The 23,621-nt window shown below is 47.0% G+C and overlaps 1 protein-coding gene across 1 annotated transcript in view; it reads left to right on the top strand.

Annotated features, from left to right (window-relative positions):
- arsb (arylsulfatase B) overlaps positions 1–23,621 on the top strand; it is a 36,299-nt gene extending 12,678 nt beyond the window's left edge. Inside the window, exons 6-8 of the mRNA XM_083641524.1 lie at positions 5,417–5,487; positions 21,715–21,846; positions 22,854–23,621. Of these exons, the coding sequence (XP_083497650.1) occupies positions 5,417–5,487; positions 21,715–21,846; positions 22,854–23,122 (472 nt within the window). The 3' untranslated portion in view covers positions 23,123–23,621. The remainder of the gene's footprint in view (positions 1–5,416; positions 5,488–21,714; positions 21,847–22,853) is intronic.

Here is a 23,621-nt window from a genome sequence, read left to right as displayed (position 1 = left end):
GTCCTCTCTCCACAGGCTGCTCTCTCCTCTCCTGTCCTCTCTCCACAGGCTGCTCTCTCCTCTCCTGTCCTCTCTCCACAGGCTGCTCTCTCCTCTCCTGTCCTCTCTCCACAGGCTGCTCTCTCCTCTCCCGCTCCGCTCTCCACACTCTCCCTGAGCCTGAGTGTCTTTTCCTCATAGGAACCCCTGGTCCCCTCAATAAGCCCTTTGTTACGGTGGCAATGGCAACTCAAAGACAAGGAAATTCCATCAGTCATTCCCTTTCTCTCTCTTTCCACTTATCCTGTGTCCATCCCTTCCTCTGTCTCTAAGGAGAACTACTGTATGAAGGCTTGTCAATTAGGTTTAACACATCTTTTAGGGACGTAACTAACCATTATTTTCATTGTCGATTAGTGTGTTGATTATTTGATCAGTTCATCCATTAGTTGTTTGGTTTGTTCATGAGTTGCACTCAGGGAATGTTTTTGCTGTAGCCACCATCTTGAGGACCAATTTGATGCCCTCTGTTTGCTGCGACAGGTTGGGAAACTAAATCACATTGTTTCTATTTTAACGCTGTGAGTTCAGTAGCTGAAGGGTTTGACGTAGAATATACGCGTGTAGTTGTGAATTTAGCTATTAAAAAAAGGGCAGCCTGTATACTCAGTGAATTGTGACATCACACACTCAAGGCTGGCTCCATAGGATCTCGTTATGAAGGTTGGAAAAAGTATCAAACTTAAACTGCAAGTTCTCAGTACAAAAAGTATCAAAAAGCTGAATAAGGGTAATGAAGTACTAAAAGTGGAGTTTGTAGTAAACTCAAACCAATTATAATTTAGTAGCTGATGACTAAATGATTAATTGTTGCAGCTCTAATATCCTTTCATAAATACATACTGTACCTGATGAGAAGTTATCACAAGCAGTTATGTTATACATAATATATATTGAAAGATGTGTAGTTGATTTCCCCCCCTGCAAGGACCAGGATTAAGAGCCACTGTTTTCGAGAACTTTTAACAGCACAATTAAACAATTCAACAAGTCATATGAAGCTGTTTGTAGGGGTGGGAATCATCAGAGTCCCCACGATACAATATTATCACGATACTTAAGTCACAATACAATCTTATTATGATTTAAAAACATTGTGATATTGCAATTTACTACCTTTTTTTTCATCTGCAAATTATGTCCCCAAAAGGAAAAAAAATCCTTTTTTATCTAAAAAGATCAAGTTTCCAGTCTGTTCATCTCACTTTAATCATTTGTATTTGTTGCAGACCAACACTGTCATAAAAACGTGTCATAAATGTTGCATGCTATTGACAGTTTATTTCACAAAATATTGCGATACTTGGCATTTGTGAAATATGATATATTGCCATGCGTCATCTTTAAAAGTCTTCATTTGTTCTTCAGAGTCTGTAGAAGACACTGTACTGTCGAAACTTCAGTGATTTGTTGATCTGCAGCAAATAAGATGACCCGTCAGTCACCGTGTGCTCCAGTGACCTCCTGCTTGATGCTGCTGTGTTCCTGACCTGTGAGGAACTGGTTTAGCCTCACCCCTATAGCTGTTTGATGACTGCAGAGACACTGTCTATCACCTGGGTGTCGTGTCGTCCCACACAGGCTGTCACTGCGTCCTGTCTGAATGACACATCATTATGTGTCAACTAAATGTGGACACAGTGAAGGAGCTGAAATTGAGGCCTTGCAGCAGAAAACCATGGCTTAGCCCGGACCACAAACTACCACTCACAGCCTCCACTTCACTCGATTGGCCGACGCGTGTCAGCTGACCGCCGACTGTAGCTCTGCCCGGTGTGCGATACAGCCGGCGTGTGGCAGCAGTGTGACCCCAGTGTCGGGGGGGTGGGGGGATTACTTGGAAAACATATTCCACTACAGATTTTCTGAATGCATGCCCTAAAATGTAATTTGTAGCGTATTCCATTAGATTACTCAAATTAAGTAATGTATTCTAAATGCTTTGGATTACTATTACTTTTGGAATACTTCAAAAAATCTCTTGCACGTGCTTGTGTGGGGGTCGCTCGCACAAAAATTGTTAAATCTGTTTATGGGAAATGCGTGCCTCATATGAATTTTACAGCAAATAAAACAAAACAAAGTAATCCCTTGAAGTAATCTTCTATAATCACTGTCTTTAAGACAGTGACTGTATTTCAGAATACCACCAATTTAAAGTGTAACTGTATAAGAATACTCATATTTTGTATTTTACATACATGTATTGCGTTAGTCCCCCGGCCCTGCGTGACCCTGACGACGGCACAAACGGCTGTTTGTTTACAACCTGCTTTACAGATTTGGTCTGTTTTAATTGGGAGGAGAAGGCCCGTGCAGGCAGGCACCAGCAGCCAGGGAGGAGAAGGCCCGTGCAGGCAGGCACCAGCAGCCAGGGAGGAGAAGGCCTGTGCAGGCAGGCACAAGCAGCCAGGGAGGAGAAGGCCTGTGCAGGCAGGCACAAGCAGCCAGGGAGGGAAAGGCCTGTTCAGGCACCAGTAGCCAGGGAGGGAAAGGCCTGTTCAGGCACCAGTAGCCAGGGAGGAGAAGGCCTGTGCAGGCACCAGCAGCCAGGGAGTGAAAGGCCTGTTCAGGCACCAGTAGCCAGGGAGGGAAAGGCCTGTTCAGGCACCAGTAGCCAGGGAGGAGAAGGCCTGTGCAGGCACCAGCAGCCAGGGAGGGAAAGGCCTGTTCAGGCACCAGTAGCCAGGGAGGAGAAGGCCTGTGCAGGCACCAGCAGCCAGGGAGTGAAAGGCCTGTTCAGGCACCAGTAGCCAGGGAGGGAAAGGCCTGTTCAGGCACCAGTAGCCAGGGAGGAGAAGGCCTGTGCAGGCACCAGCAGCCAGGGAGGGAAAGGCCTGTTCAGGCACCAGTAGCCAGGGAGGGAAAGGCCTGTTCAGGCACCAGTAGCCAGGGAGGAGAAGGCCTGTGCAGGCACCAGCAGCCAGGGAGGGAAAGGCCTGTTCAGGCACCAGTAGCCAGGGAGGGAAAGGCCTGTTCAGGCACCAGTAGCCAGGGAGGAGAAGGCCTGTGCAGGCAGGCACAAGCAGCCAGGGAGGAGAAGGCCTGTGCAGGCAGGCACCAGTAGCCAGGGAGGGAAAGGCCTGTTCAGGCACCAGCAGCCAGGGAGGAGAAGGCCTGTGCAGGCAGGCACCAGTAGCCAGGGAGGGAAAGGCCTGTTCAGGCACCAGTAGCCAGGGAGGAGAAGGCCTGTGCAGACAGGCACCAGTAGCCAGGGAGAAGAAGGCCTGTGCAGGCAGGCACCAGTAGCCAGGGAGGAGAAGGCCTGTGCAAGCACCAGTAGCCAGGGAGGAGAAGGCCTGTGCAGGCAGGCACCAGTAGCCAGGGAGGAGAAGGCCTGTGCAGGCAGGCACCAGTAGCCAGGGAGGAGAAGGCCTGTGCAAGCAGGCACCAGTAGCCAGGGAGGAGAAGGCCTGTGCAAGCAGGCACCAGTAGCCAGGGAGGAGAAGGCCTGTGCAGGCAGGCACCAGTAGCCAGGGAGGAGAAGGCCTGTGCAGGCAGGCACCAGTAGCCAGGGAGGAGAAGGCCTGTGCAGGCAGGCACCAGTAGCCAGGGAGGAGAAGGCCTGTGCAAGCAGGCACCAGTAGCCAGGGAGGAGAAGGCCTGTGCAGGCAGGCACCAGTAGCCAGGGAGGAGAAGGCCTGTGCAAGCACCAGTAGCCAGGGAGGAGAAGGCCTGTGCAGGCAGGCACCAGTAGCCAGGGAGGAGAAGGCCTGTGCAGGCAGGCACCAGTAGCCAGGGAGGAGAAGGCCTGTGCAAGCAGGCACCAGTAGCCAGGGAGGAGAAGGCCTGTGCAAGCAGGCACCAGTAGCCAGGGAGGAGAAGGCCTGTGCAGGCAGGCACCAGTAGCCAGGGAGGAGAAGGCCTGTGTAGGCACCAGTAGCCAGGGAGGAGGAGGCCTGTGCAGGCACCAGTAGCCAGGGAGGAGAAGGCCTGTGCAAGCAGGCACCAGTAGCCAGGGAGGAGAAGGCCTGTGCAGGCAGGCACCAGTAGCCAGGGAGGAGAAGGCCTGTGCAGGCAGGTACCAGTAGCCAGGGAGGAGAAGGCCTGTGCAGGCACCAGTAGCCAGGGAGGAGAAGGCCTGTGCAAGCAGGCACCAGTAGCCAGGGAGGAGAAGGCCTGTGCAGGCAGGCACCAGTAGCCAGGGAGGAGAAGGCCTGTGCAGGCAGGCACCAGTAGCCAGGGAGGAGAAGGCCTGTGCAGGCAGGCACCAGTAGCCAGGGAGGAGAAGGCCTGTGCAGGCACCAGTAGCCAGGGAGGAGAAGGCCTGTGCAAGCAGGCACCAGTAGCCAGGGAGGAGAAGGCCTGTGCAAGCAGGCACCAGTAGCCAGGGAGGAGAAGGCCTGTGCAAGCAGGCACCAGTAGCCAGGGAGGAGAAGGCCTGTGCAGGCACCAGTAGCCAGGGAGGAGAAGGCCTGTGCAGGCACCAGTAGCCAGGGAGGAGAAGGCCTGTGCAAGCAGGCACCAGTAGCCAGGGAGGAGAAGGCCTGTGCAAGCACCAGTAGCCAGGGAGGAGAAGGCCTGTGCAAGCAGGCACCAGTAGCCAGGGAGGAGAAGGCCTGTGCAGGCAGGCACCAGTAGCCAGGGAGGAGAAGGCCTGTGCAGGCACCAGTAGCCAGGGAGGAGAAGGCCTGTGCAAGCAGGCACCAGTAGCCAGGGAGGAGAAGGCCTGTGCAGGCAGGCACCAGTAGCCAGGGAGGAGAAGGCCTGTGCAAGCAGGCACCAGTAGCCAGGGAGGAGAAGGCCTGTGCAAGCACCAGTAGCCAGGGAGGAGAAGGCCTGTGCAGGCACCAGTAGCCAGGGAGGAGAAGGCCTGTGCAAGCAGGCACCAGTAGCCAGGGAGGAGAAGGCCTGTGCAGGCAGGCACCAGTAGCCAGGGAGGAGAAGGCCTGTGCAAGCAGGCACCAGTAGCCAGGGAGGAGAAGGCCTGTGCAAGCAGGCACCAGTAGCCAGGGAGGAGAAGGCCTGTGCAAGCAGGCACCAGTAGCCAGGGAGGAGAAGGCCTGTGCAAGCAGGCACCAGTAGCCAGGGAGGAGAAGGCCTGTGCAGGCACCAGTAGCCAGGGAGGAGAAAGCGGGAGTTATTCTCGTTGTGTTATCAGACACTGTGGTCAGAGAGAGCGCTGGGTTCTCTCGGCGGTGGACTGCGGTCGAGCCATATGACTGCCTGCCTGCTGAACAACAGGCGGTTTCCATTTACAGCTCCCAGTGGATTCTACTGTGTGTGTGTGTGTGTGTGTGTGTGTGTGTGTGTGTGTGTGTGTGTGTGTGTGTGTGTGTGTGTGTGTTTTGCTGGGGGGGGGGGGTGTACATGTGAGTGTATTTTCTGTGTCTCTATACGTTTAAGAGTAACTAGGCGTGATGCTTTTGTCTTCCAGCAAAGGTTTAGCCTCGCCCAGACTGGAGCTGCTGCACAACATTGACCCTCTCTATGTCGACATCGCTCCATGTAAGTTTACCCACATCACTTCATATTATATACACTATATAGCGCTTCTCAAAGTGGGGTGTGGGACCCCCCAGCCCCAGCAAAGAGGGGAATCAATTATTTTCACTATAATCACAACTAGGGATGAAACGGTAACGGGTTTTAATGATAACCGTGGTAAAATTCCTTACGATAACCGTACGTTTTGAAAAACATGGTAAATACTGTCCATCGTCAACCAAAGTTGGCAACCGTCTCCCAGATGCAGACGCGCAGCCTCGATTTCAGTGAGTGTATCAGTCCTTTTTGGGTCTGAGTTTTCAATATAAAACTTGAAATGAAATGATTTCTGAGTGTGTATTAGTACTCTTTGAACATTTTCAGCACATTTTAACAATACTGTAATAATACTGTTAACCGTGATAATTTTCGTGACTATAATCGTGATGAAATTTTCATATAGTTTCATCTCTACTTCCAACCATAAGTAACACAATGACAGAATGTATGATTATTTTGGTCATGGTTTTCATACACTTTCTGTAATAAAACATCTCAAAGCGAAGATCCTATCAGATGCGTGACCCTGGGACAAAATCAAATGGAGGTCCGTGGTCTAATTTGTGTCAGTTTAGGGGTCTGACGTGAAAAAGTTTGAGAACCACTCATATAGACCAGTGGTTCTCAAAGTGTGGTCCGGTGACCACCAGGGGTCCTGACCTACAGGGAGTCCTACTGGGCCCCCAGCAAATCGATGACTTGTTGAATTTCACCATTACTTAATTTACAAGAAGTGAACATTATAGAGAATGTAGACTAATGGCTGTGTTATGTCTCCACCTACAGTGCACATACGGTAGTTATGGAATTCTGAACAAATCAGATCTAACAATACACATATTCTCAGATTTGGGACCAAAAGAGACCAAAATCTCATCAAATGGGGGTTAATGTCCCCTATTGGGAACTAAATGAGGGGTCCTTGATATGAAAAAGGTTGAGAATAAGGAACATAGACAAGGCTCTTCTCTGGTGTTTCTATCTGCTGGGACTCATACTCAGCAAAATGCTGTCCCTACACAGGATCTGCTTTGTGGGTTTGGAAGGAGTGGAAGTCATCTTCCAGCTCCCTGATTCCCTTATTCTGTGTGTGTGTGTGTGTGTGTGTGTGTGTGTGTGTGTGTGTGTGTGTGTGTGTGTGTGTGTGCGCGCGTGCGTGCGTGCTTTCACTGTACTGATGGAGCCTGAGAAATCCCGTCATTATCATATATTCATTGTGGCAATCATTTCTCCTCATGTTTAGTCTTAAAACGAGTGAACATTCCTGCCAATAGAGTGAGATCACTTCACTTTGCAATGCAAATCAACTTGCATTGGAAAGTTGCATTGCGTCATTTTATTAATACTAGTAGTGGGGCTGATCTGCTTTATTCTTACACTCTGCAGTGAAACTGCTTTGGAAACATGGAATCAATACTTCAGCCCCACTGGCCAAATAATAATAATAATAATAATAATAATAATAATAATAACATGCTCATGTTTCAGCTGGCAGTAAACGATGTGTAAACGTGGTCTGAGGTGGAGCGGCCCTGGGAAGGTCTGATAGGTGAGCTTCAGTCTGTGCTGTGTCAAAGCCGCAAGACACACCATCGGGCCAATGATCTGTTGAAACCACCCTGATTGGCTCGTCAGCTGGTTAAGCGAATCGGTGCACGGGAAGACAGGGGGCGCACAAAATGTTCTTCTCATTGTTCAAGTTCAACTCATCTGATCATTTCAATACATGAATATTTTCACGACGAGGTGGCCTTCAGGAAAGCCCCTTGAGCCTGTCGCTGTCACACCGGCCACACCGGCCCGCGGACCAGTTCTGGTGGGGGGTAGAAAATAATCTCCTCTCTCTCTCTCTCTCTCTCTCTCTCCCTCCCTTCTGTCTCTCTGCCCGCCTCTCTCGATGACACAGAGTGCTTCATCAGCAGATAAAAATCAAGTCCTGTTTCTGTTTTTCATCTGTGGATTGATTTTGATGTGTAACTTCTTTTCTTTTTTTTCTGTCTGAAAAGAAAAATATCATTACAAAAAAATATCAAAACGTGGACCATGAGGCTATGACTAGGCGACTTTTTAAATCTAGTCAAATCAAAAATTGTAAGATGTGGTGGCGCTGATGATAATAATAGCTTAGCTTTCTGACAATGTGGCCCCCTGAACAATATAGTTGAATAGCCCTGCTGTATGATATCACCCATTTACAGTAGTGTGGTTTCTCCTTTTCTTTTGCCTCCACGTCTTTCTTTCTTCTTCCACAAGGAAAAGAGTAGCGACGTGAGGCGACGCAGCAGTCTCCCGCTAGCTCTTTGACGTCAGTTTGGAGTGTCTGGGCCTTCAAGTAGATAAGGCATGTTAGCATGTGATGGATCTCCTGCCTCCCTCTCCTCTCTGCTTGCTTCTTCTCCTTCCCCCTCTTTGTCTCTCTCACACAGATACACAAACAGAAAGATTTCCCACACACTACTTGATAGCATAGCATTGCTAATTCACTTACGGTGTGAAGAACGGCTTTTTGTCCATGAACACCACTAATATATAATCGCATTGTGCTAATAGGGTCACAGTGTGGGCACACGTATCAAAGGGCCATTGTATGAGCAGGTATTTGTCAACAGAGGTCAGTGTAAATCCAATTGACCCAACTGAAGACTGGGGGAGCTAAGAATAGCTGCAGTGCCCTAGGCGTCCACTCGGTGTTTATTCTGAGTGCTTGAAGGCTGTTTGAGTGCATTAGGTGTGGATGAAGGATCTGGAAGGTTAGTCTTTGTCTGGTCAGGCTCACATGGCGCCCCTCGTATTATCAGTGGGAGTCTGTTATTTTGGTGTCACTTGAAAGGTCACGTTACAAAATGTATGTATGTGTACACTCTGAGGAAGAAATGGTTTCTTCAAGTTTACCATTGCATGTTTCCAGTGCATACAGGCAATTCCTTCTTCAAGATTTAATTTTGTAATCAAATGTCTTTTAGTTCAACCCCCCCCCCCCCCCCCCCAATTAATCAATTAGACAATTAGTCTATACAATATCTGACCAGGAGCCACCCAAAAAAAAACCCGTCAAAACCTAGTACCGTATATGGCTGGACTGTGTATGGTGTTTCACATGCCACAGCCAACCAATGGTGAAACTTCATCAGTCAGCTAGACATTTGCATTTATCGGGCTGGCCCCGCTGTTGGGGTCCAATCCAAAAAAAGCCAAGTATTCATTTGATAATGATATGAAACGGAGAAACGCAAGTAAACCTTTGCATTTATGAAACGGCAAATGTTTGGTTGCTTGATAAATGACTAAAATGATTAATCGATTATCAACATAGTAAACGATCAACTTTCTGTCAGTTAACTAATCGACTAATCCTTTCATGCACTAATTTTGAGTTCTAGTTTTATACAAGGAGACACTGGCGAGAACCTAAGCCACTTTTTACATAGTGTCTGTCTCATATTAGAATTAAACTTGTTTTCATTCCATTAAGACCTGATGCAGTATCTGCGTTGTTCTCCCTTACAGCAAAGATACTTTCTAACAGAGGTGCCCAAACCTTTTTGTAGGATGAGAGCTACTTACAAAAAATAAAACTAGTCGCAAACTACTCCTTTTCCCTTTGTACCTCCCCAAGTACAAGTTTAGCACATTTTAACAATATTATATTTTTTATTTAACATTATTTAATAATGTAATGTTAAATACTGTAGATACTGAGTTAGCTATATATGACTGGGATTTACTTTATGCATGTTTTCTTCTTCCTTTCTTTGGCAAGCTACTTATTGATGGTCCATGATCTCCACTTGTGATCGGATCACCCAAGACACATGTTAATACCAGGTCTGACCAGGGCCGTAGATCGTGATCTACCTATTGGGCACCCCTGCTTTATACACTATCCCTCAGGTTTGAGGACGTTTTAGATTTTAGAATGATTTTCTAGAGGGCACCTTATGGATAAGTTAAGTATCCAGGTTTTTAGTTAAAGTCGAAGTGAACCGGAGGCGGATGCAATAGCACGAGCGTCGGAGACTGAAAACAAATTGAGAGGCGGACCATATACGTGTCGATGATTTGATTTGACAATTCTGTCGACTGGCTTTGGCATTGGTCAATCATGGCGTGTTCCACCCCCAAATCGAGTTGGATTCAGCGTGTTGTCGTGCTACGCGAGTGGGATCCACGGAGTACTAGGCAGCCACTTGCTTCGTGCGGAGCGAGCGGACAATCCGATGCATGGGTGGTGCCCGCCCGCCTGAAATCTCAGAGGGGAGCCCCCTGACTACCATGCTCTCAAGCGCGTGCCTTTTACGCTATTTCTGTAAATACGATATTCCTGGAATGCGCGTTTTAACGAGCCAGTTACATTTCTTTGCATTCTTAGAGATTATAGTTTTTGTTTTTTGTTCATGTTTCATGCAATTGGCCAAGTTAGTAGTTCGTTTATGGGATAGGAATTCTGCCAGATGACAGGCACTAGGCGCCATTTTCTACTTCATTTGGAAGAGAAAATGATCCTGAAATGAAGATTTGATTGACAGCTGCATGTCGTGATATGATTGGTTGAAATGGGGTTGAAATTTGATAGTACTAGGTGACGTCAGCAAACTGTAGATTAGTGTTATCATCAATGAAATCTTGAAAAATGAACTTTTGATGTGAAAAAGTGTGAAAAACTAAAGGAATTCGATTTTTGTGATTTTTCTTTTGCATACATCATTAAATAGGTGCACTGATACCCAGGTATTTGAACTAAAAGAAAAGAAAAGTCATTTTTGGGTTCAGCTCGACTTTAAGCCTTAGTGATTAAATACTGTAATTTTTCTTTTCTTTTTTTAGAATGGATGTGTTTTGCTATAAATTACACCTGTTTTGATCTGAGGAATGCTGATGCACGGCTGAAACTGTAATCAGTCAGTGTTGACACTCAGTCAGTCAACACCGTTGAAATGTGAGCCGGTGGACGTTTGGTGACAGGGTGTGTGTGCACGCTTTAAACTCATTGAAGGGACGTTTGCAGGAAACGGGTCTTGTGACCATTCAATTCAAAACCCTAGTTCTGGCTTACAGGGCAGTACACCAGACCTTACAGTACTTACAATCTATGGTCAGGCTCCAAATCTCTCACCGTTCCCTCCGCTCCTCCACCAGTGCAGGACGCCTCGCCCCTCCTTCACTACGGGGGCTCAAAAGTCGCTCATCCCGTTTGGCGACTCTTCTCGTCCCTGGCACCTCAATGGTGGAATGAGCTTCCACCTTCGGTCAGGACGGCCGAATCACTGCCGATCTTTCGGAAAAGACTAAAGACACACCTTTTCAGGCTCCATCTGGGCCCTTCTTGATCTAACTTCTTTCTCTCTGTAAAAAAAGAAAAAAAAAAAAAAACTAACCCTAACTTGTACCACTGTTCCTTCAGAAGTTGTAGTTATCATAGACTGTGTTACATAGTGGATTGCTCTATTGCTGACAAAAATGTGTTATTGTAAGTCGCTTTGGATAAAAGCGTCTGCCAAATGACGTAATGTAATGTAATGTGAGTGCCCCACTCCTTTCTTACTTCTCTCATTCTTGTCTAAACCACTTAATATTAGGTGGACCAAAGCACTTCCATCTCAGAGGAGGTGCTGGGGCCCTGGTTGGAGCATCTGGAGGAGGTGCTGGGGCCCTGGTTGGAGCATCTCAGAGGAGGTGCTGGGGCCCTGGTTGGAGCATCTGGAGGAGGTGCTGGGGCCCTGGTTGGAGCATCTCAGAGGAGGTGCTGGGGCCCTGGTTGGAGCATCTCAGAGGAGGTGCTGGGGCCCTGGTTGGAGCATCTCAGAGGAGGTGCTGGGGCCCTGGTTGGAGCATCTCAGAGGAGGTGCTGGGGCCCTGGTTGGAGCATCTCAGAGGAGGTGCTGGGGCCCTGGTTGGAGCATCTCAGAGGAGGTGCTGGGGCCCTGGTTGGAGCATCTCAGAGGAGGTGCTGGGGCCCTGGTTGGAGCATCTCAGAGGAGGTGCTGGGGCCCTGGTTGGAGCATCTCAGAGGAGGTGCTGGGGCCCTGGTTGGAGCATCTCAGAGGAGGTGCTGGGGCCCTGGTTGGAGCATCTCAGAGGAGGTGCTGGGGCCCTGGTTGGAGCATCTCAGAGGAGGTGCTGGGGCCCTGGTTGGAGCATCTCAGAGGAGGTGCTGGGGCCCTGGTTGGAGCATCTCAGAGGAGGTGCTGGGGCCCTGGTTGGAGCATCTGGAGGAGGTGCTGGGGCCCTGGTTGGAGCATCTCAGAGGAGGTGCTGGGGCCCTGGTTGGAGCATCTCAGAGGAGGTGCTGGGGCCCTGGTTGGAGCATCTGGAGGAGGTGCTGGGGCCCTGGTTGGAGCATCTCAGAGGAGGTGCTGGGGCCCTGGTTGGAGGCCAGTGCTCCTGACTGTGCGGCCGCTTATATTGTGTTCTCTTCACCCAGTTGCACAGCGGTGGATTTTTTTTGGGGGGGGGGGCTGCCGTATCTCTTCTCCAACGTTTCAGGCTTATGGTTTTCAATTCTGGCCTGTAGTCGATTGATTTGGTTGAGGAATGTCCACCTCCAGACACCTTTATGTACGTATGTCCCACTGCGCTGCTTTACTGTCTGTTTCTACTCCGTCTTTATTTCTTCACATATTCATTTTGTGTTGAAAAATGTAATTCTCTCACTTCTCATGCACGCACCGAGCACGTATTTAGATTTGAACACATGGCGCTTGTTTCATGAAGTTCTGGCAGACCAGGCAGCTCAGCTTATAGACGGTTTCAACTCCACAACATAAACATTCTAACCCCCCTTCCCCCAGTTTGCTTCCTGTTGCAGTGTTTGCTAGTACAATAACTGACAGGACATCAGCTAGGTTCCAAACGGTTCCCTAGCAACACAATTCTGTTAAAACCGCCTCTATGCAGTGTCGTCACGTCTAAGATTTGCTCTGTAATGCAGAAAGACATTTTGGTGATTTAGAGGAAGCTGGGCTATGCCAGGGAATGCGACTTGACCTGCTTTCTAGTACTTTGGAGGAGAATTAGTGGATCCAAAGGAAAGCCGCCATGTGTTCAAATACACTAATTGCTATTAAGTCCAGGGAAGTTTATTTTCATAGCCCTTAATCACAGCTACAGTCTCAACACGCTTCACAATGTCGACATGATGGAAAAAGCAGTTTGCTTTCACTCTTGAAATCTGTTGGAAGATGGTTGGTTCAAAGTGTTTCTTTGTTTTTGTTGCTTGATTAGGCCTCATAACTGGTACAAGGGTGTTTCATACAAGAAGCAGCCTCCTGCGCTGGAAAGTGAAGCAAACACGGAAGTGCCTTAAACTAGTGGTTCTCAACTGGTCTAGCCTCACGACCCATATTTCCCTTAGCCATTGAGTCGCAACCCAAATTTCAGATCTTCCTCTCGCCAAAATGTTGCCTTACTTTGGAGTATGATTTAGTCCCGTTCATGCTAGCATGAGAAGATTGGTACAGTATATGGATGAGAAGATTGGTACAGTATATGGATGCCTTAGGACGTCTTCTAGTTTCAAAGCAGGGATCTTCACTCTGCCTTTAACAACCAGCCCATTACAGCCTCTGAAATACAGTCATATCCATTACAGCCTCTGAAATACAGTCATATCCATTACAGCCTCTGAAATAGTCATATCCATTACAGCCTCTGAAATACAGTCATATCCATTACAGCCTCTGAAATACAGTCATATCCATTCCAGCCTCTGAAATACAGTCATATCCATTACAGCCTCTGAAATACAGTCATATCCACTACAGCCTCTGAAATACAGTCATATCCATTACAGCCTCTGAAATACAGTCATATCCACTACAGCCTCTGAAATACAGTCATATCCATTACAGCCTCTGAAATAGTCATATCCATTACAGCCTCTGAAATAGTCATATCCATTACAGCCTCTGAAATAGTCATATCCATTACAGCCTCTGAAATAGTCATATCCATTACAGCCTCTGAAATAGTCATATCCATTACAGCCTCTGAAATAGTCATATCCATTACAGCCTCTGAAATACAGTCATATCCATTACAGCCTCTGAAATCCAGTCATATCGGCCGCAGACGCCAGCATCCTCAAGGAGTAGATTCTTTTTTCTTTTCATGCACACATGATGCGACCCACTCCGCTCGCAAATAATGTTTTTATTTCAGCGAGGCATTTGCTGTCCTACTCTGCCTCTGATTGGACAGTACACGTACCCTTTGTTTCTGGGCTGGTTCGTATTGGATAAGACCAGAGTAGCTCTGGATAAGACTATCAGGCTAAGCCAATCAGAGACAGAGTGGGGCATAGTAGGCGTTGGCTTCGGCTGACCGGCGTGTATCCAGATTTTCAAAGTAAAAGCTTATGCAGAGTAGTGTAATTGTAACTTAATGACATTTTTCATGACATACTCTTATCTGATTTACAGATTTACAGGGGCGGAAGCCATCGTCTGGCCTCCTTGAGACTGTTTAAGTTTTACATTGTCTATGACGACATTACTGATGATGTCACAAATCTGACATCACTCATGATGTCACAATGTCTGACATCACTGATGATCCCTATGATGTCATAGAATGGTGGATGTTGATTGTGATCACTGTTGATGTCTGTCACATCACTGATCATGTCACAACTGATGATGTCACAATGTCTATGACATCACTGATGATGTCAGGATGGAGGATGTTGATTGTGTTCATGTGGGTTGTCGCCCTCTGTTCATGTGTGCCGCCACCTGCCCTATTATATTAGTAAGATCAAGTAAGATTAAACAAATTTGTGACACAATGTTGTGACCGCATTTTAGCTGGTTGAAAAGTTAGTAGAAGTGGGCAGCAAACAGCCTGTCCAGTTGGGAGCTAAATTGTGGTTACGTATTTTTAACCAGGCTGTAAACATGTTTATTTCTGCTGTAAACATGGGCTTTTAACATGGCGATTAATGGGGAATGACTCCCTGTTGGAGCCAGCCTCAAGTGACCATTAAAGGAACTGCAGTTTTTGGTGTTGGCTTCATTTTTTCAGAACCGACGGTCGGGGCTTGATTTGTAGACATGAAGATCAAAGAGGAAAATCACTAACGTGGAGGATTATGCCGCCACCTTATCTGGCCTGATCATGTTCTTCTAACTGGAGTCAGAGTGGAGTCTGACTGGAGTCAGAGTGGAGGGATTTAGAGAGCCCTGATTTTGTTTGAATAAATACATCCGTTTGGGCCAGGCGAGTCCAAACACTGATGCAGTACATTTGTCATGAAACGACACTCCGATACATTAACGTCTAACAGCTTGAGCCTGTAATCCTCAAATTATCCTCAAAGTTGACTGTTCAATCATTTGGAAGATAAGAAGAACAGCGGCGCCTTGCAACACTTCCACCTAATGTTTTATTATTTAGTATAAAACATTTGCCACCATGGTGACAACCAGCTTTCTTTGGCACATTCCACGCTGACATTCCCTTTTTCTTTCTTGGTCCCTGTCGTTCTTTCTTTCCTATTTAACCCAACCTCCTTTTGAAACCCAGTTCTCTACTTTTCTTCTCTCTTTCTCTCGGCCATTCTTCCTGCTTCTTTGGGTTAATTTTCTCAAATGACTTTTCAAACTCCCTCTCCTTTGCTCTCAATGTGAGGAGAGGGGTCCCGTCTAAATGGGTCACATGTGAGGAGAGGGGTCCCGTCTAAATGGGTCACATGTGAGGAGAGGGGTCCCGTCTAAATGGGTCACATGTGAGGAGAGGGGTCCCGTCTAAATTAGGGATGGGCATCCTTTTTTTTTTGAGTGAAATGTTGCATTGTCTCCCCTGATTCTAAGTATAGTCGAATCGCTTGGTTTGAGCAAGTAAAACCATTTTATAAGCATTTTAAGCAAGGTTTATGGAAAAATGAATGGCGGATGAAATCCCATGAAGAGGGAGAGGGGGTGACTTTGGCACCCCTTTGGCACTCAGACCTGAGCCTACTAAATATTTAATGAACCACTCATGATTGTCAAAACTGTTTTTTATTTTCGAAAATGTCAATGTCATGTAACATGTTCTTTACTTCAGTGGTGCAATGCTTGTTTGAGCTAAAAATCCACAGCAGAAGCTTTTTCTATTAATTAATAAAGCCTTAGATTTAGAATCAGGGGAGACAATGCAACATTTCACTCACAAAAAAAAAAAAAAATTATTTTTTATTTTTTTACATTTTTTATTTTATTTTCGAATTTCGATTAAAAGTCGACTTTGGCCAGCGAATTTCGAATAGTGTTTTTGCTAGAAATGCCCATCCCTAGTCTAAATGGGTCACATGTGAGGACAGGGGTCCCGTCTAAATGGGTCACATGTGAGGAGAGGGGTCCCGTCTAAATGGGTCACATCATGAGGAGAGGGGTCCCGTCTAAATGGGTCACATCATGAGGAGAGGGGTCCCGTCTAAATGGGTCACATCATGAGGAGAGGGGTCCCGTCTAAATGGGTCACATGTGAGGACAGGGGTCCCGTCTAAATGGGTCACATGTGAGGACAGGGGTCCCGTCTAAATGGGTCACATGTGAGGAGAGGGGTCCCGTCTAAATGGGTCACATCATGAGGAGAGGGGTCCCGTCTAAATGGGTCACATCATGAGGAGAGGGGTTCCGTCTAAATGGGTCACATGTGAGGAGAGGGGTCCCGTCTAAATGGGTCACATGTGAGGAGAGGGGTCCCGTCTAAATGGGTCACATGTGAGGAGAGGGGTCCCGTCTAAATGGGTCACATGTGAGGAGAGGGGTCCCGTCTAAATGGGTCACATCATGAGGAGAGGGGTCCCGTCTAAATGGGTCACATGTGAGGAGAGGGGTCCCGTCTAAATGGGTCACATGTGAGGAGAGGGGTCCCGTCTAAATGGGTCACATGTGAGGACAGGGGTTCCGTCTAAATGGGTCACATGTGAGGACCAGGGTCCCGTCTAAATGGGTCACAGAGGGTCTCTGAACTTCTCGCTTGTCTGGCGAGAGAAACCCTGGAGTGGTGGTCCCAAGCCTTTAAAATCAGCCAGAATGTCCCTTCTACTCCTCTCCTCGCTTCTGTTCCTCCGCTCTCACTGGGTCTCTAACCCACGCTTCCTCCCCCTCTCCTCCCTCCTCTTGAGCCTGTTTGTGAATTCTCCTGCCGAAGAAGGTCCTGCCTGGAGCTGCCATTGTCCTGTCCTCATGTGAAGGGTTGAAATAAGAATGGATGTGTGTGTGTGTGAGAGAGAGATTTCGGGGTGCTTACCGTTAGATCCCCAAATCATTTTTGCATAATGAGTGTAACTTTGTAGTGTCTGTGTCTCTCATTCATCCAGTCAGCCTGTGCGTGTTGATTTTGTTTGTCCCATACTGTAGGCTACACTGCCTGTCAAAACACTGATGGAAACCAGCTGACGTCCTTGGCGGAGATACATGCTTTTAACTACTCGTTCACGTGTGCATGATGGCTGCATTTCCTGACGTACGCTTCCTGCGTCCGTTTGGAGCGTATGTATTAGGGATGGGCATCGAATTTCGAATTTTCGAATAATCGTTGTTATTATCAAGGTCGACTTTTATTATTGAAAGTCGAAATTCGGAAAAGAAAAAAAAGAAAAAAAAAAGAAAAGAAAATGAGTGAAATGTTGCATAGTCTCCCCTGATTCTAAGTATAGTCGAATCGCTTGGTTTGAGCAAGTAAAACAATTTTTATAAGCATTTTAAGCAAGGTTTATGGAAAAATGAATGGCGGATGAAATCCCATGAAGAGGGAGAGGGGGTGACTTTGGCACCCCTTTGGCACTCAGACCTCAGCCTACTAAATATTGAATGAACCACTCATGATTGTCAAAACTGTTTTTTATTTTCGAAAATGTCAATGTCATGTAACATGTTCTTTACTTCAGTGGTGCAATGCTTGTTTGAGGTAAAAATCCACAGCAGAAGCTTTTTCTATTAATTAATAAAGCCTTAGACTTAGAATCAGGGGAGACAATGCAACATTTCACTCACAAAAAAAAAAAAAAAAAAAAATACGGTACTTTTTTTTTTTTTTTTTTACTTTTTTTTTTTTTTTTCCGAATTTCGATTAAAAGTCGACTTTGGCCAGCGAATTTCGAATAGTGTTTTTGCTAGAAATGCCCATCCCTAGTATGTATGCATAGCGATTTGGATGTGCACGGCCGACGCTCCAAACGGATGCAGGACACGCACGCGAACGCATAGCCAACAGCACTCCGGCCAACCTTTCTGCGAATGGCTCTGCGTAATTGCGCAGCACAGCTGGGCGATATTTACTTAGATACAGCAGGTGTCCGCCATGTCCGCTTATGATCAGTTCAACAAACGAAACTAGCATGGAAAGATACCGACCCAAATAATTCACTCATAGGGCCTGTGTCCATCTAGCGTCTTTTCATCAGCTCCGGCGTCTTTTTTCAGTTGTTTCCAATGGGGGGAGAGTGTATGCGGGCGCACACAGACGTCTAGAGAAAGTGCGCTGCGCCCAGCGTCTATTTTCAGAGCGCTCCGGCGTTTTTGTTCGTCTGACTCCCAGCGCTTCCAGCTGAAAATATTTTTACTTTTCAGAAAGACGCTGGTGTCGGGTGCTCCTTTTCTGGCAACTAATCATATGGAGAAACTATCGCAACAGAGACATAAAGGCTCAATTGTGGGAGCAGATTGGCTAGACACTTCATATTTCTGGTGAGTGTTGAGCTAAATCACTGTATGTGTGTTGTTTGCTAATGTTAGCTGTCAGCTATTAAGCTACTACCGCACTGAACTAACGTTAGTTTCAGACTGCTTCCTTGTATTATTGTGCGCTGAGATCAGTGCTTCCCAGCGTACTTCCAGCGTTTAACGGTCGGAAAAAGACGCTAGATGGACACACGGCCATAGGCCCTAAATCTACTCTCAATCTAATCTAATCCTGTTCCTGGTTGATAGCCTCTGACCTCACAGAAATCCCAATCTCTCATGTCCTGTCCTGTTGTCCTCCCATGTCAGCTGCCTCCTTGAACGCTTGTTGTTCATCACACATGTAATCTCTGTAGCTTACTGTACTGTACAATGCCTCTGTATCAGTGCTAACCTCTCGACATTATGATGTCTCTGTACATCATAGCACCACATCAAAGACTATCAATCACTTCCTCGTCGAAGAATTGTATGCAGGCACCCTTGATGCTTGTTCTCTTAATCACCTCTTAATCTCGTGAGACCTTAAATCACATTAAATATATTCAAGTAAGCCCAACCTCTAACTCAAGAAATGTTGCTTGAATTATTTTACATCAGTCTTGTTTTTTGGGGGGGAGCCAGAAGCAGCTGGGGGGAGGCCCAGGGGTTTCCCACAGAGCTGCTGCGCCACCTGCTATTGGTCCATCATCGGTGAGCTGCACAATCACTGGACAGGTGACCTGTCAATCACGCCCCAAAGCATACTCTGCTTTATCATCTATTGTACTAAAAATGAGACCTTAATTGACAAAATGAACATTGTGCTGTATTGAGGAAGACTTGAAACTAGTGATTGAGATCATCAACTCATTAGGAAAGTGTTTACTGAGGTCATAAATCAAGTGAGAAGTCGGGTTCATTCTCCCATTGATTTCCATCCAATCTTGACTTATTTTTGCTGCCGCTGGAGTCGCCCCCTGCTGGCCATTAAAAATAATGCTGTTTTAAGGCACTAACGCATTAGCTTCCTTTTTCAGCCGTGGAGGTTGCCCCTTGGTTGAGGCCCCTTTTCAAGAGAGAGAGTAGGACCAGAGTGCTTCAGAACAAGCCTCGGTATGTGTGCTACAAAATCAAACCCTCATGTTCCCACAACTCCAAAACATCGACCATCCTACCTGCTCACCCAGTTGTCTTCACACACCTGAATCTGTCAAGTCGAGAACAACACCGGTGTTACCTTTCTATATATGTATATATATACACCGTATATATATATATATACCATATAGATATATATAGATATAGATATAGATATAGATATTGGCTCTGTAAGTCTGGCTGTTGTTATAGCCTAAACGTATGCATGTGAGAGAAATTAAAATGCCCACTTGCCATTGGGTGAAGCATTCAATGTCAAAACTTTTATCATGTGGTTCTATGAGCGCTGCAATGGGAAATGTCTTAATTCACCAGTCATCTTGCTGTGGAATCGGGTCTATAAAATGAGCCCCGATGGGACCGATGGTTGTGCTCACGAAGAGATAAAGAGGGATTTGTGTATATGCAAAGAATGTGAGGAAAGACTTGTTTTTGACAGCGTTAGGAGGCAGCAATTACTTGCAAATCGGTCTAATCAGGACCATATTGCCAGGGTCAACCACGGCCTGAACCTGAGAATGCTCTCCAAGGCTACGTCTCCCCTTCTGAGACATGTGCGTTTCGCTTCACGAAGACGTTTTCCCGTAAGAGAGCAGAGGTAAGCTCGTGTCACGAGGTGACAGACGTTTGCGAAACACCCTCAGATCTTAGTACCTCGCGGGGCCTCCTGGTGGATCTAAGGTGTGTAGCACATTAACGCAACTTCCTGGGTGCCAATCCGGCCCAGGACCTTTGTCACATGTCACCCCCCTCCCCCCACCCTCCCAGTCCAATAAATACAGAAGAAAAGGTTCTTAAAGGATTAGTTCCCCCAAAAATTTTAATTCAGTCATTATCTACTCACCCCCATGCCTGGACAGGTAGAGTTTTTTAGTCCAGAAAACATTTGTAAAATAAAATAAAATGACTCCATACATGCTCCATACTGCTCACCTGCCATATTCCAAGTCTCCAGAAGCCCAGAGATGTCAAGTTGACTTGAAAAGACATAATTTACAGTTACACCCTGTTTTAGCCAAAATCTTCACTGGAGCCAGGGCAGGGGATAAAAACGTAAATGACGTATTTCAAGTCAAGTTGGCATCTCAGGGCTTGTGGGGACTTGGATTACACCAGATGAGCAGTACGGAGGCATTTTATATTTCTTTCCCTCTCCTGTTGTTTTTCTATGTGTGAAAGTTGGTCACCATCCACTTGAAATGTTTAGGAGAATTCTGCAACGGTGTTTTGCTGTGAAACCCCACAAATGTTTTGTGGACTAAAAAACGTCACGGCATCGGCACGGGGGTCAGTAGATAATCACAGAATTTTCATTTTTGGGTGAACTTCTCCTTTAACTTGAGCACAATACATTATTTTTGTTAATTGTTTACTTGTGCCTTTTATAAGACTGGTGAAATCATCCCATTTTGGTAACTGTGACACTTGTTCCTCATTCAGCTTGACCTTGTCAAGAGATTTCCCACTTCTGCAGTAATGGCAAATGATTCATTGTGCTTGGCAGAAATAGAAAGCTGGCGGAGTCGACCACATTACCACCATTGTTGTCAAATTGAAGGTCAAATTCTTCCAGACCTGAACTTCCCTGGATTGGGTGTTGAATAAATTCCATGCCTAGAATTAGATGGCCCTCAGTAGAGCGCATACCTCCACCAATGCCAGATATATAAGATATGCCAGTTCCACGTGTCGGATTTTCACCAAAACGGAATGAACTCAATACCCACATTAGCAACTTGTTTCACATCAGGAGATGCAGCATTCTCATCACTGGACCTGGAATGAGACGTGAGATCTGCCCGTTCAAAATTCTAGACAAGCATTTTACCCAATGAATTACCTCAAACATCACATTACCAATCAGCTCTGTTTCTATTAGGGCCGCTTCTTCCACTGAAAGTCTTGGAAAAAGATAGTGAGAAGCTACACCCCCTGCCTAACTCTAACCCCTAACCCATGACCAACCTTACAAAGTTTTCTACATATTTGTTTATAACTTCCTGAGAGGTCCAACTCTGTTGGCGGGGGCAATTATTTCTGTTTTTTTTTTAGAGCAGGGGTTGCATTGTTTTGGTAATTTTTTTATTAGATTTTTTTCCCGCCACTGTATGAACCGCTCCATTCCTGCCGTTTCATTGTTGATTATTTGACATAAAATAAAGAGCTCTTTCTTACCGCTATATTTATTTTCACACCTTACTCTGCACTGGATAGCCAGGCTGTGACTCCCAAGTTTGCGCTGAGCTTCAGTCCCAGGCCCGCTAACTGCTCGACACCCATAGAGGAGGTTTTGTAGTCCAATATCCTCTTCATCAGCGATTCCCCGGTTCTTTAAGATGGACGCCTGCCTTCCATTATCAGCCCTCTCCTCCGCTCTCCCCAGGCCCTGGCAGGGACCGTCGGTTGACTTTGGCTGCGGCGGTCAGCGGAGGCTCCCGGGCCAATTCTGCCTTCAATGTGTCCATTCACGCGGCCATCCGATCCTCAAACTGGAAGCTGCTGACTGGCTACCCAGGTCAGTATCCTCTCACCCATAATGACATGTTTAGTCTGAGGAGGGGAGGGGTAGCGGACGCGCTGTCCCTTGTACAGGCGCGTTTGGTTGAAAGTGTTACATTTAGCCCACGCATCTGTCCTTTATCTCCGCTTACTCAAGTGTCCGGCACGGTGGCTCAGTGGGGTAGGACTGTCGCCTCACAGCGAGAAGGTCGTGGGTTCGAATCTCCACCTCGGTCCTTTCTGTCTGGAGTTTGCATGTTCTCCCCATGTTTGCGTGGGTTTCCTCCGGGTGCTCGGGTTTCCTCGCACAGTCCAAAGATATGCTGTGTTTGTAATTGTAATGTATATACTGTAATCTAGTCAAATGTATAGTATGTATATGCCAATTGTAACCTAGCGCAGTCGGTAGCGCTGTCGCCTCACAGTTAGAAGGTCCTGAGTTCGATTCTCGCCTGGGACACTGTGGGCGCTGTGGTTGTGTTCCCCCCATATCTTCAGTGCCTACTGCCCAGGTGGGTTATCTCGTCGTAAGGGCCTTTCTCTCTGTGTGGAGTTTGCATGTTCTCCCCGTGCTCCCCCAGGGGGTTCCTCCGTATATAACCCGCCCACTAAAAACATGCAGAAGATCAGATCGTCGTCGTCATCCGACCAGTGACGACAACATCCGAAGTTGGTCCCCGGGCGCTGGAAAGAAAGAGCGACCACTGCTCCTGGCCTGCCCCTCGGAGGAAAGGACATGCCTGGATGGGTTAAATGCAGAGGACACTTTTCACCGGCCACCATCAGCATGTGTGTTGTGGCCGCATGCATGTATTGTGGTGTTCGTGTGACAATAAAAGACGGGCTTGTCCCGTTACGAGAGTTTTTATTTTATTTTTTATGTTGTGTATAGATATATGATTTAGTATATGACTGTGATGATGTTGCTATGTGAAGCCCTTTGAGACATGCTTGTGATATGGGGCTATGAACTGAACTGAACTGAACTGAACTGAATTGTCCCCTCTCCCCCATCTCCTCCAGGCTGTGACGTCTGGTTCCCCCGGCCCGCCAAGGGCAAGGCCTCTGGGTGGGATGTTTCCGAGGCGGATCCACTGAAGCCTGTGATGCTGTTTGACATCGAAAAGGATCCGGAGGAGAGGAACGAGGTCTCGGACCAGTTCCCCACAGTGGTGGATTTTCTCCTCGGTCGGCTGCACCACCACCAGCGCACTGCCTCGCCGATCGCCTTCCCCGATAATGACCCCGGGTGCGACCCGGGCCCCGCTGGAGCCTGGGGACCCTGGGCTTAGGTGGTGATGATGCGTATTGTCAGCAATGGCTGCCCAGTGGAAGTGGCTTTAGCTCAGGAGGTAGAGCGGGTCGGCCAATGACGCAAGGGTTGGCGGTTCGATCCCCGCTCCCTCCCAGCTGCTGTCGTTGTGTCCTTGGGCAAGACACTTAACCCTCCTTGCTCCCGATGGTGTGTAGGCACCCTGCGTGGCAGCCTGCCGCCATCGGTGTATGAATGGGTGAATGTAGACTACCTACTGATTGTAAAGCGCTTTGGATAAAAGCGCTATATAAATGCAGGCCATTTACCATTTACCATTTACTATTTTTCTACAATTTCTATCACTTGCCATTGTGCCTTAGAAAATCAAATTTTATGAAAGAATAAGTGGTGTTATTCACCGTTTTACTACACATCTTAACCTTATTATGCCATTTCTTTTGAAGGAAATATTTCTCTTAACAGTCAGGTCCATATATATTTGGACATTGGACACAGTCTTCATCAGTTTGGCTCTG

This window comes from Poromitra crassiceps, assembly GCF_964638095.1.
Source record: "Poromitra crassiceps genome assembly, chromosome: 8".
Classification (NCBI taxonomy): domain Eukaryota; kingdom Metazoa; phylum Chordata; class Actinopteri; order Beryciformes; family Melamphaidae; genus Poromitra; species Poromitra crassiceps.
The sequence above is the reverse complement of the archived record's forward strand: the minus strand, read 5'-3'. Positions and strand labels throughout refer to the sequence as shown.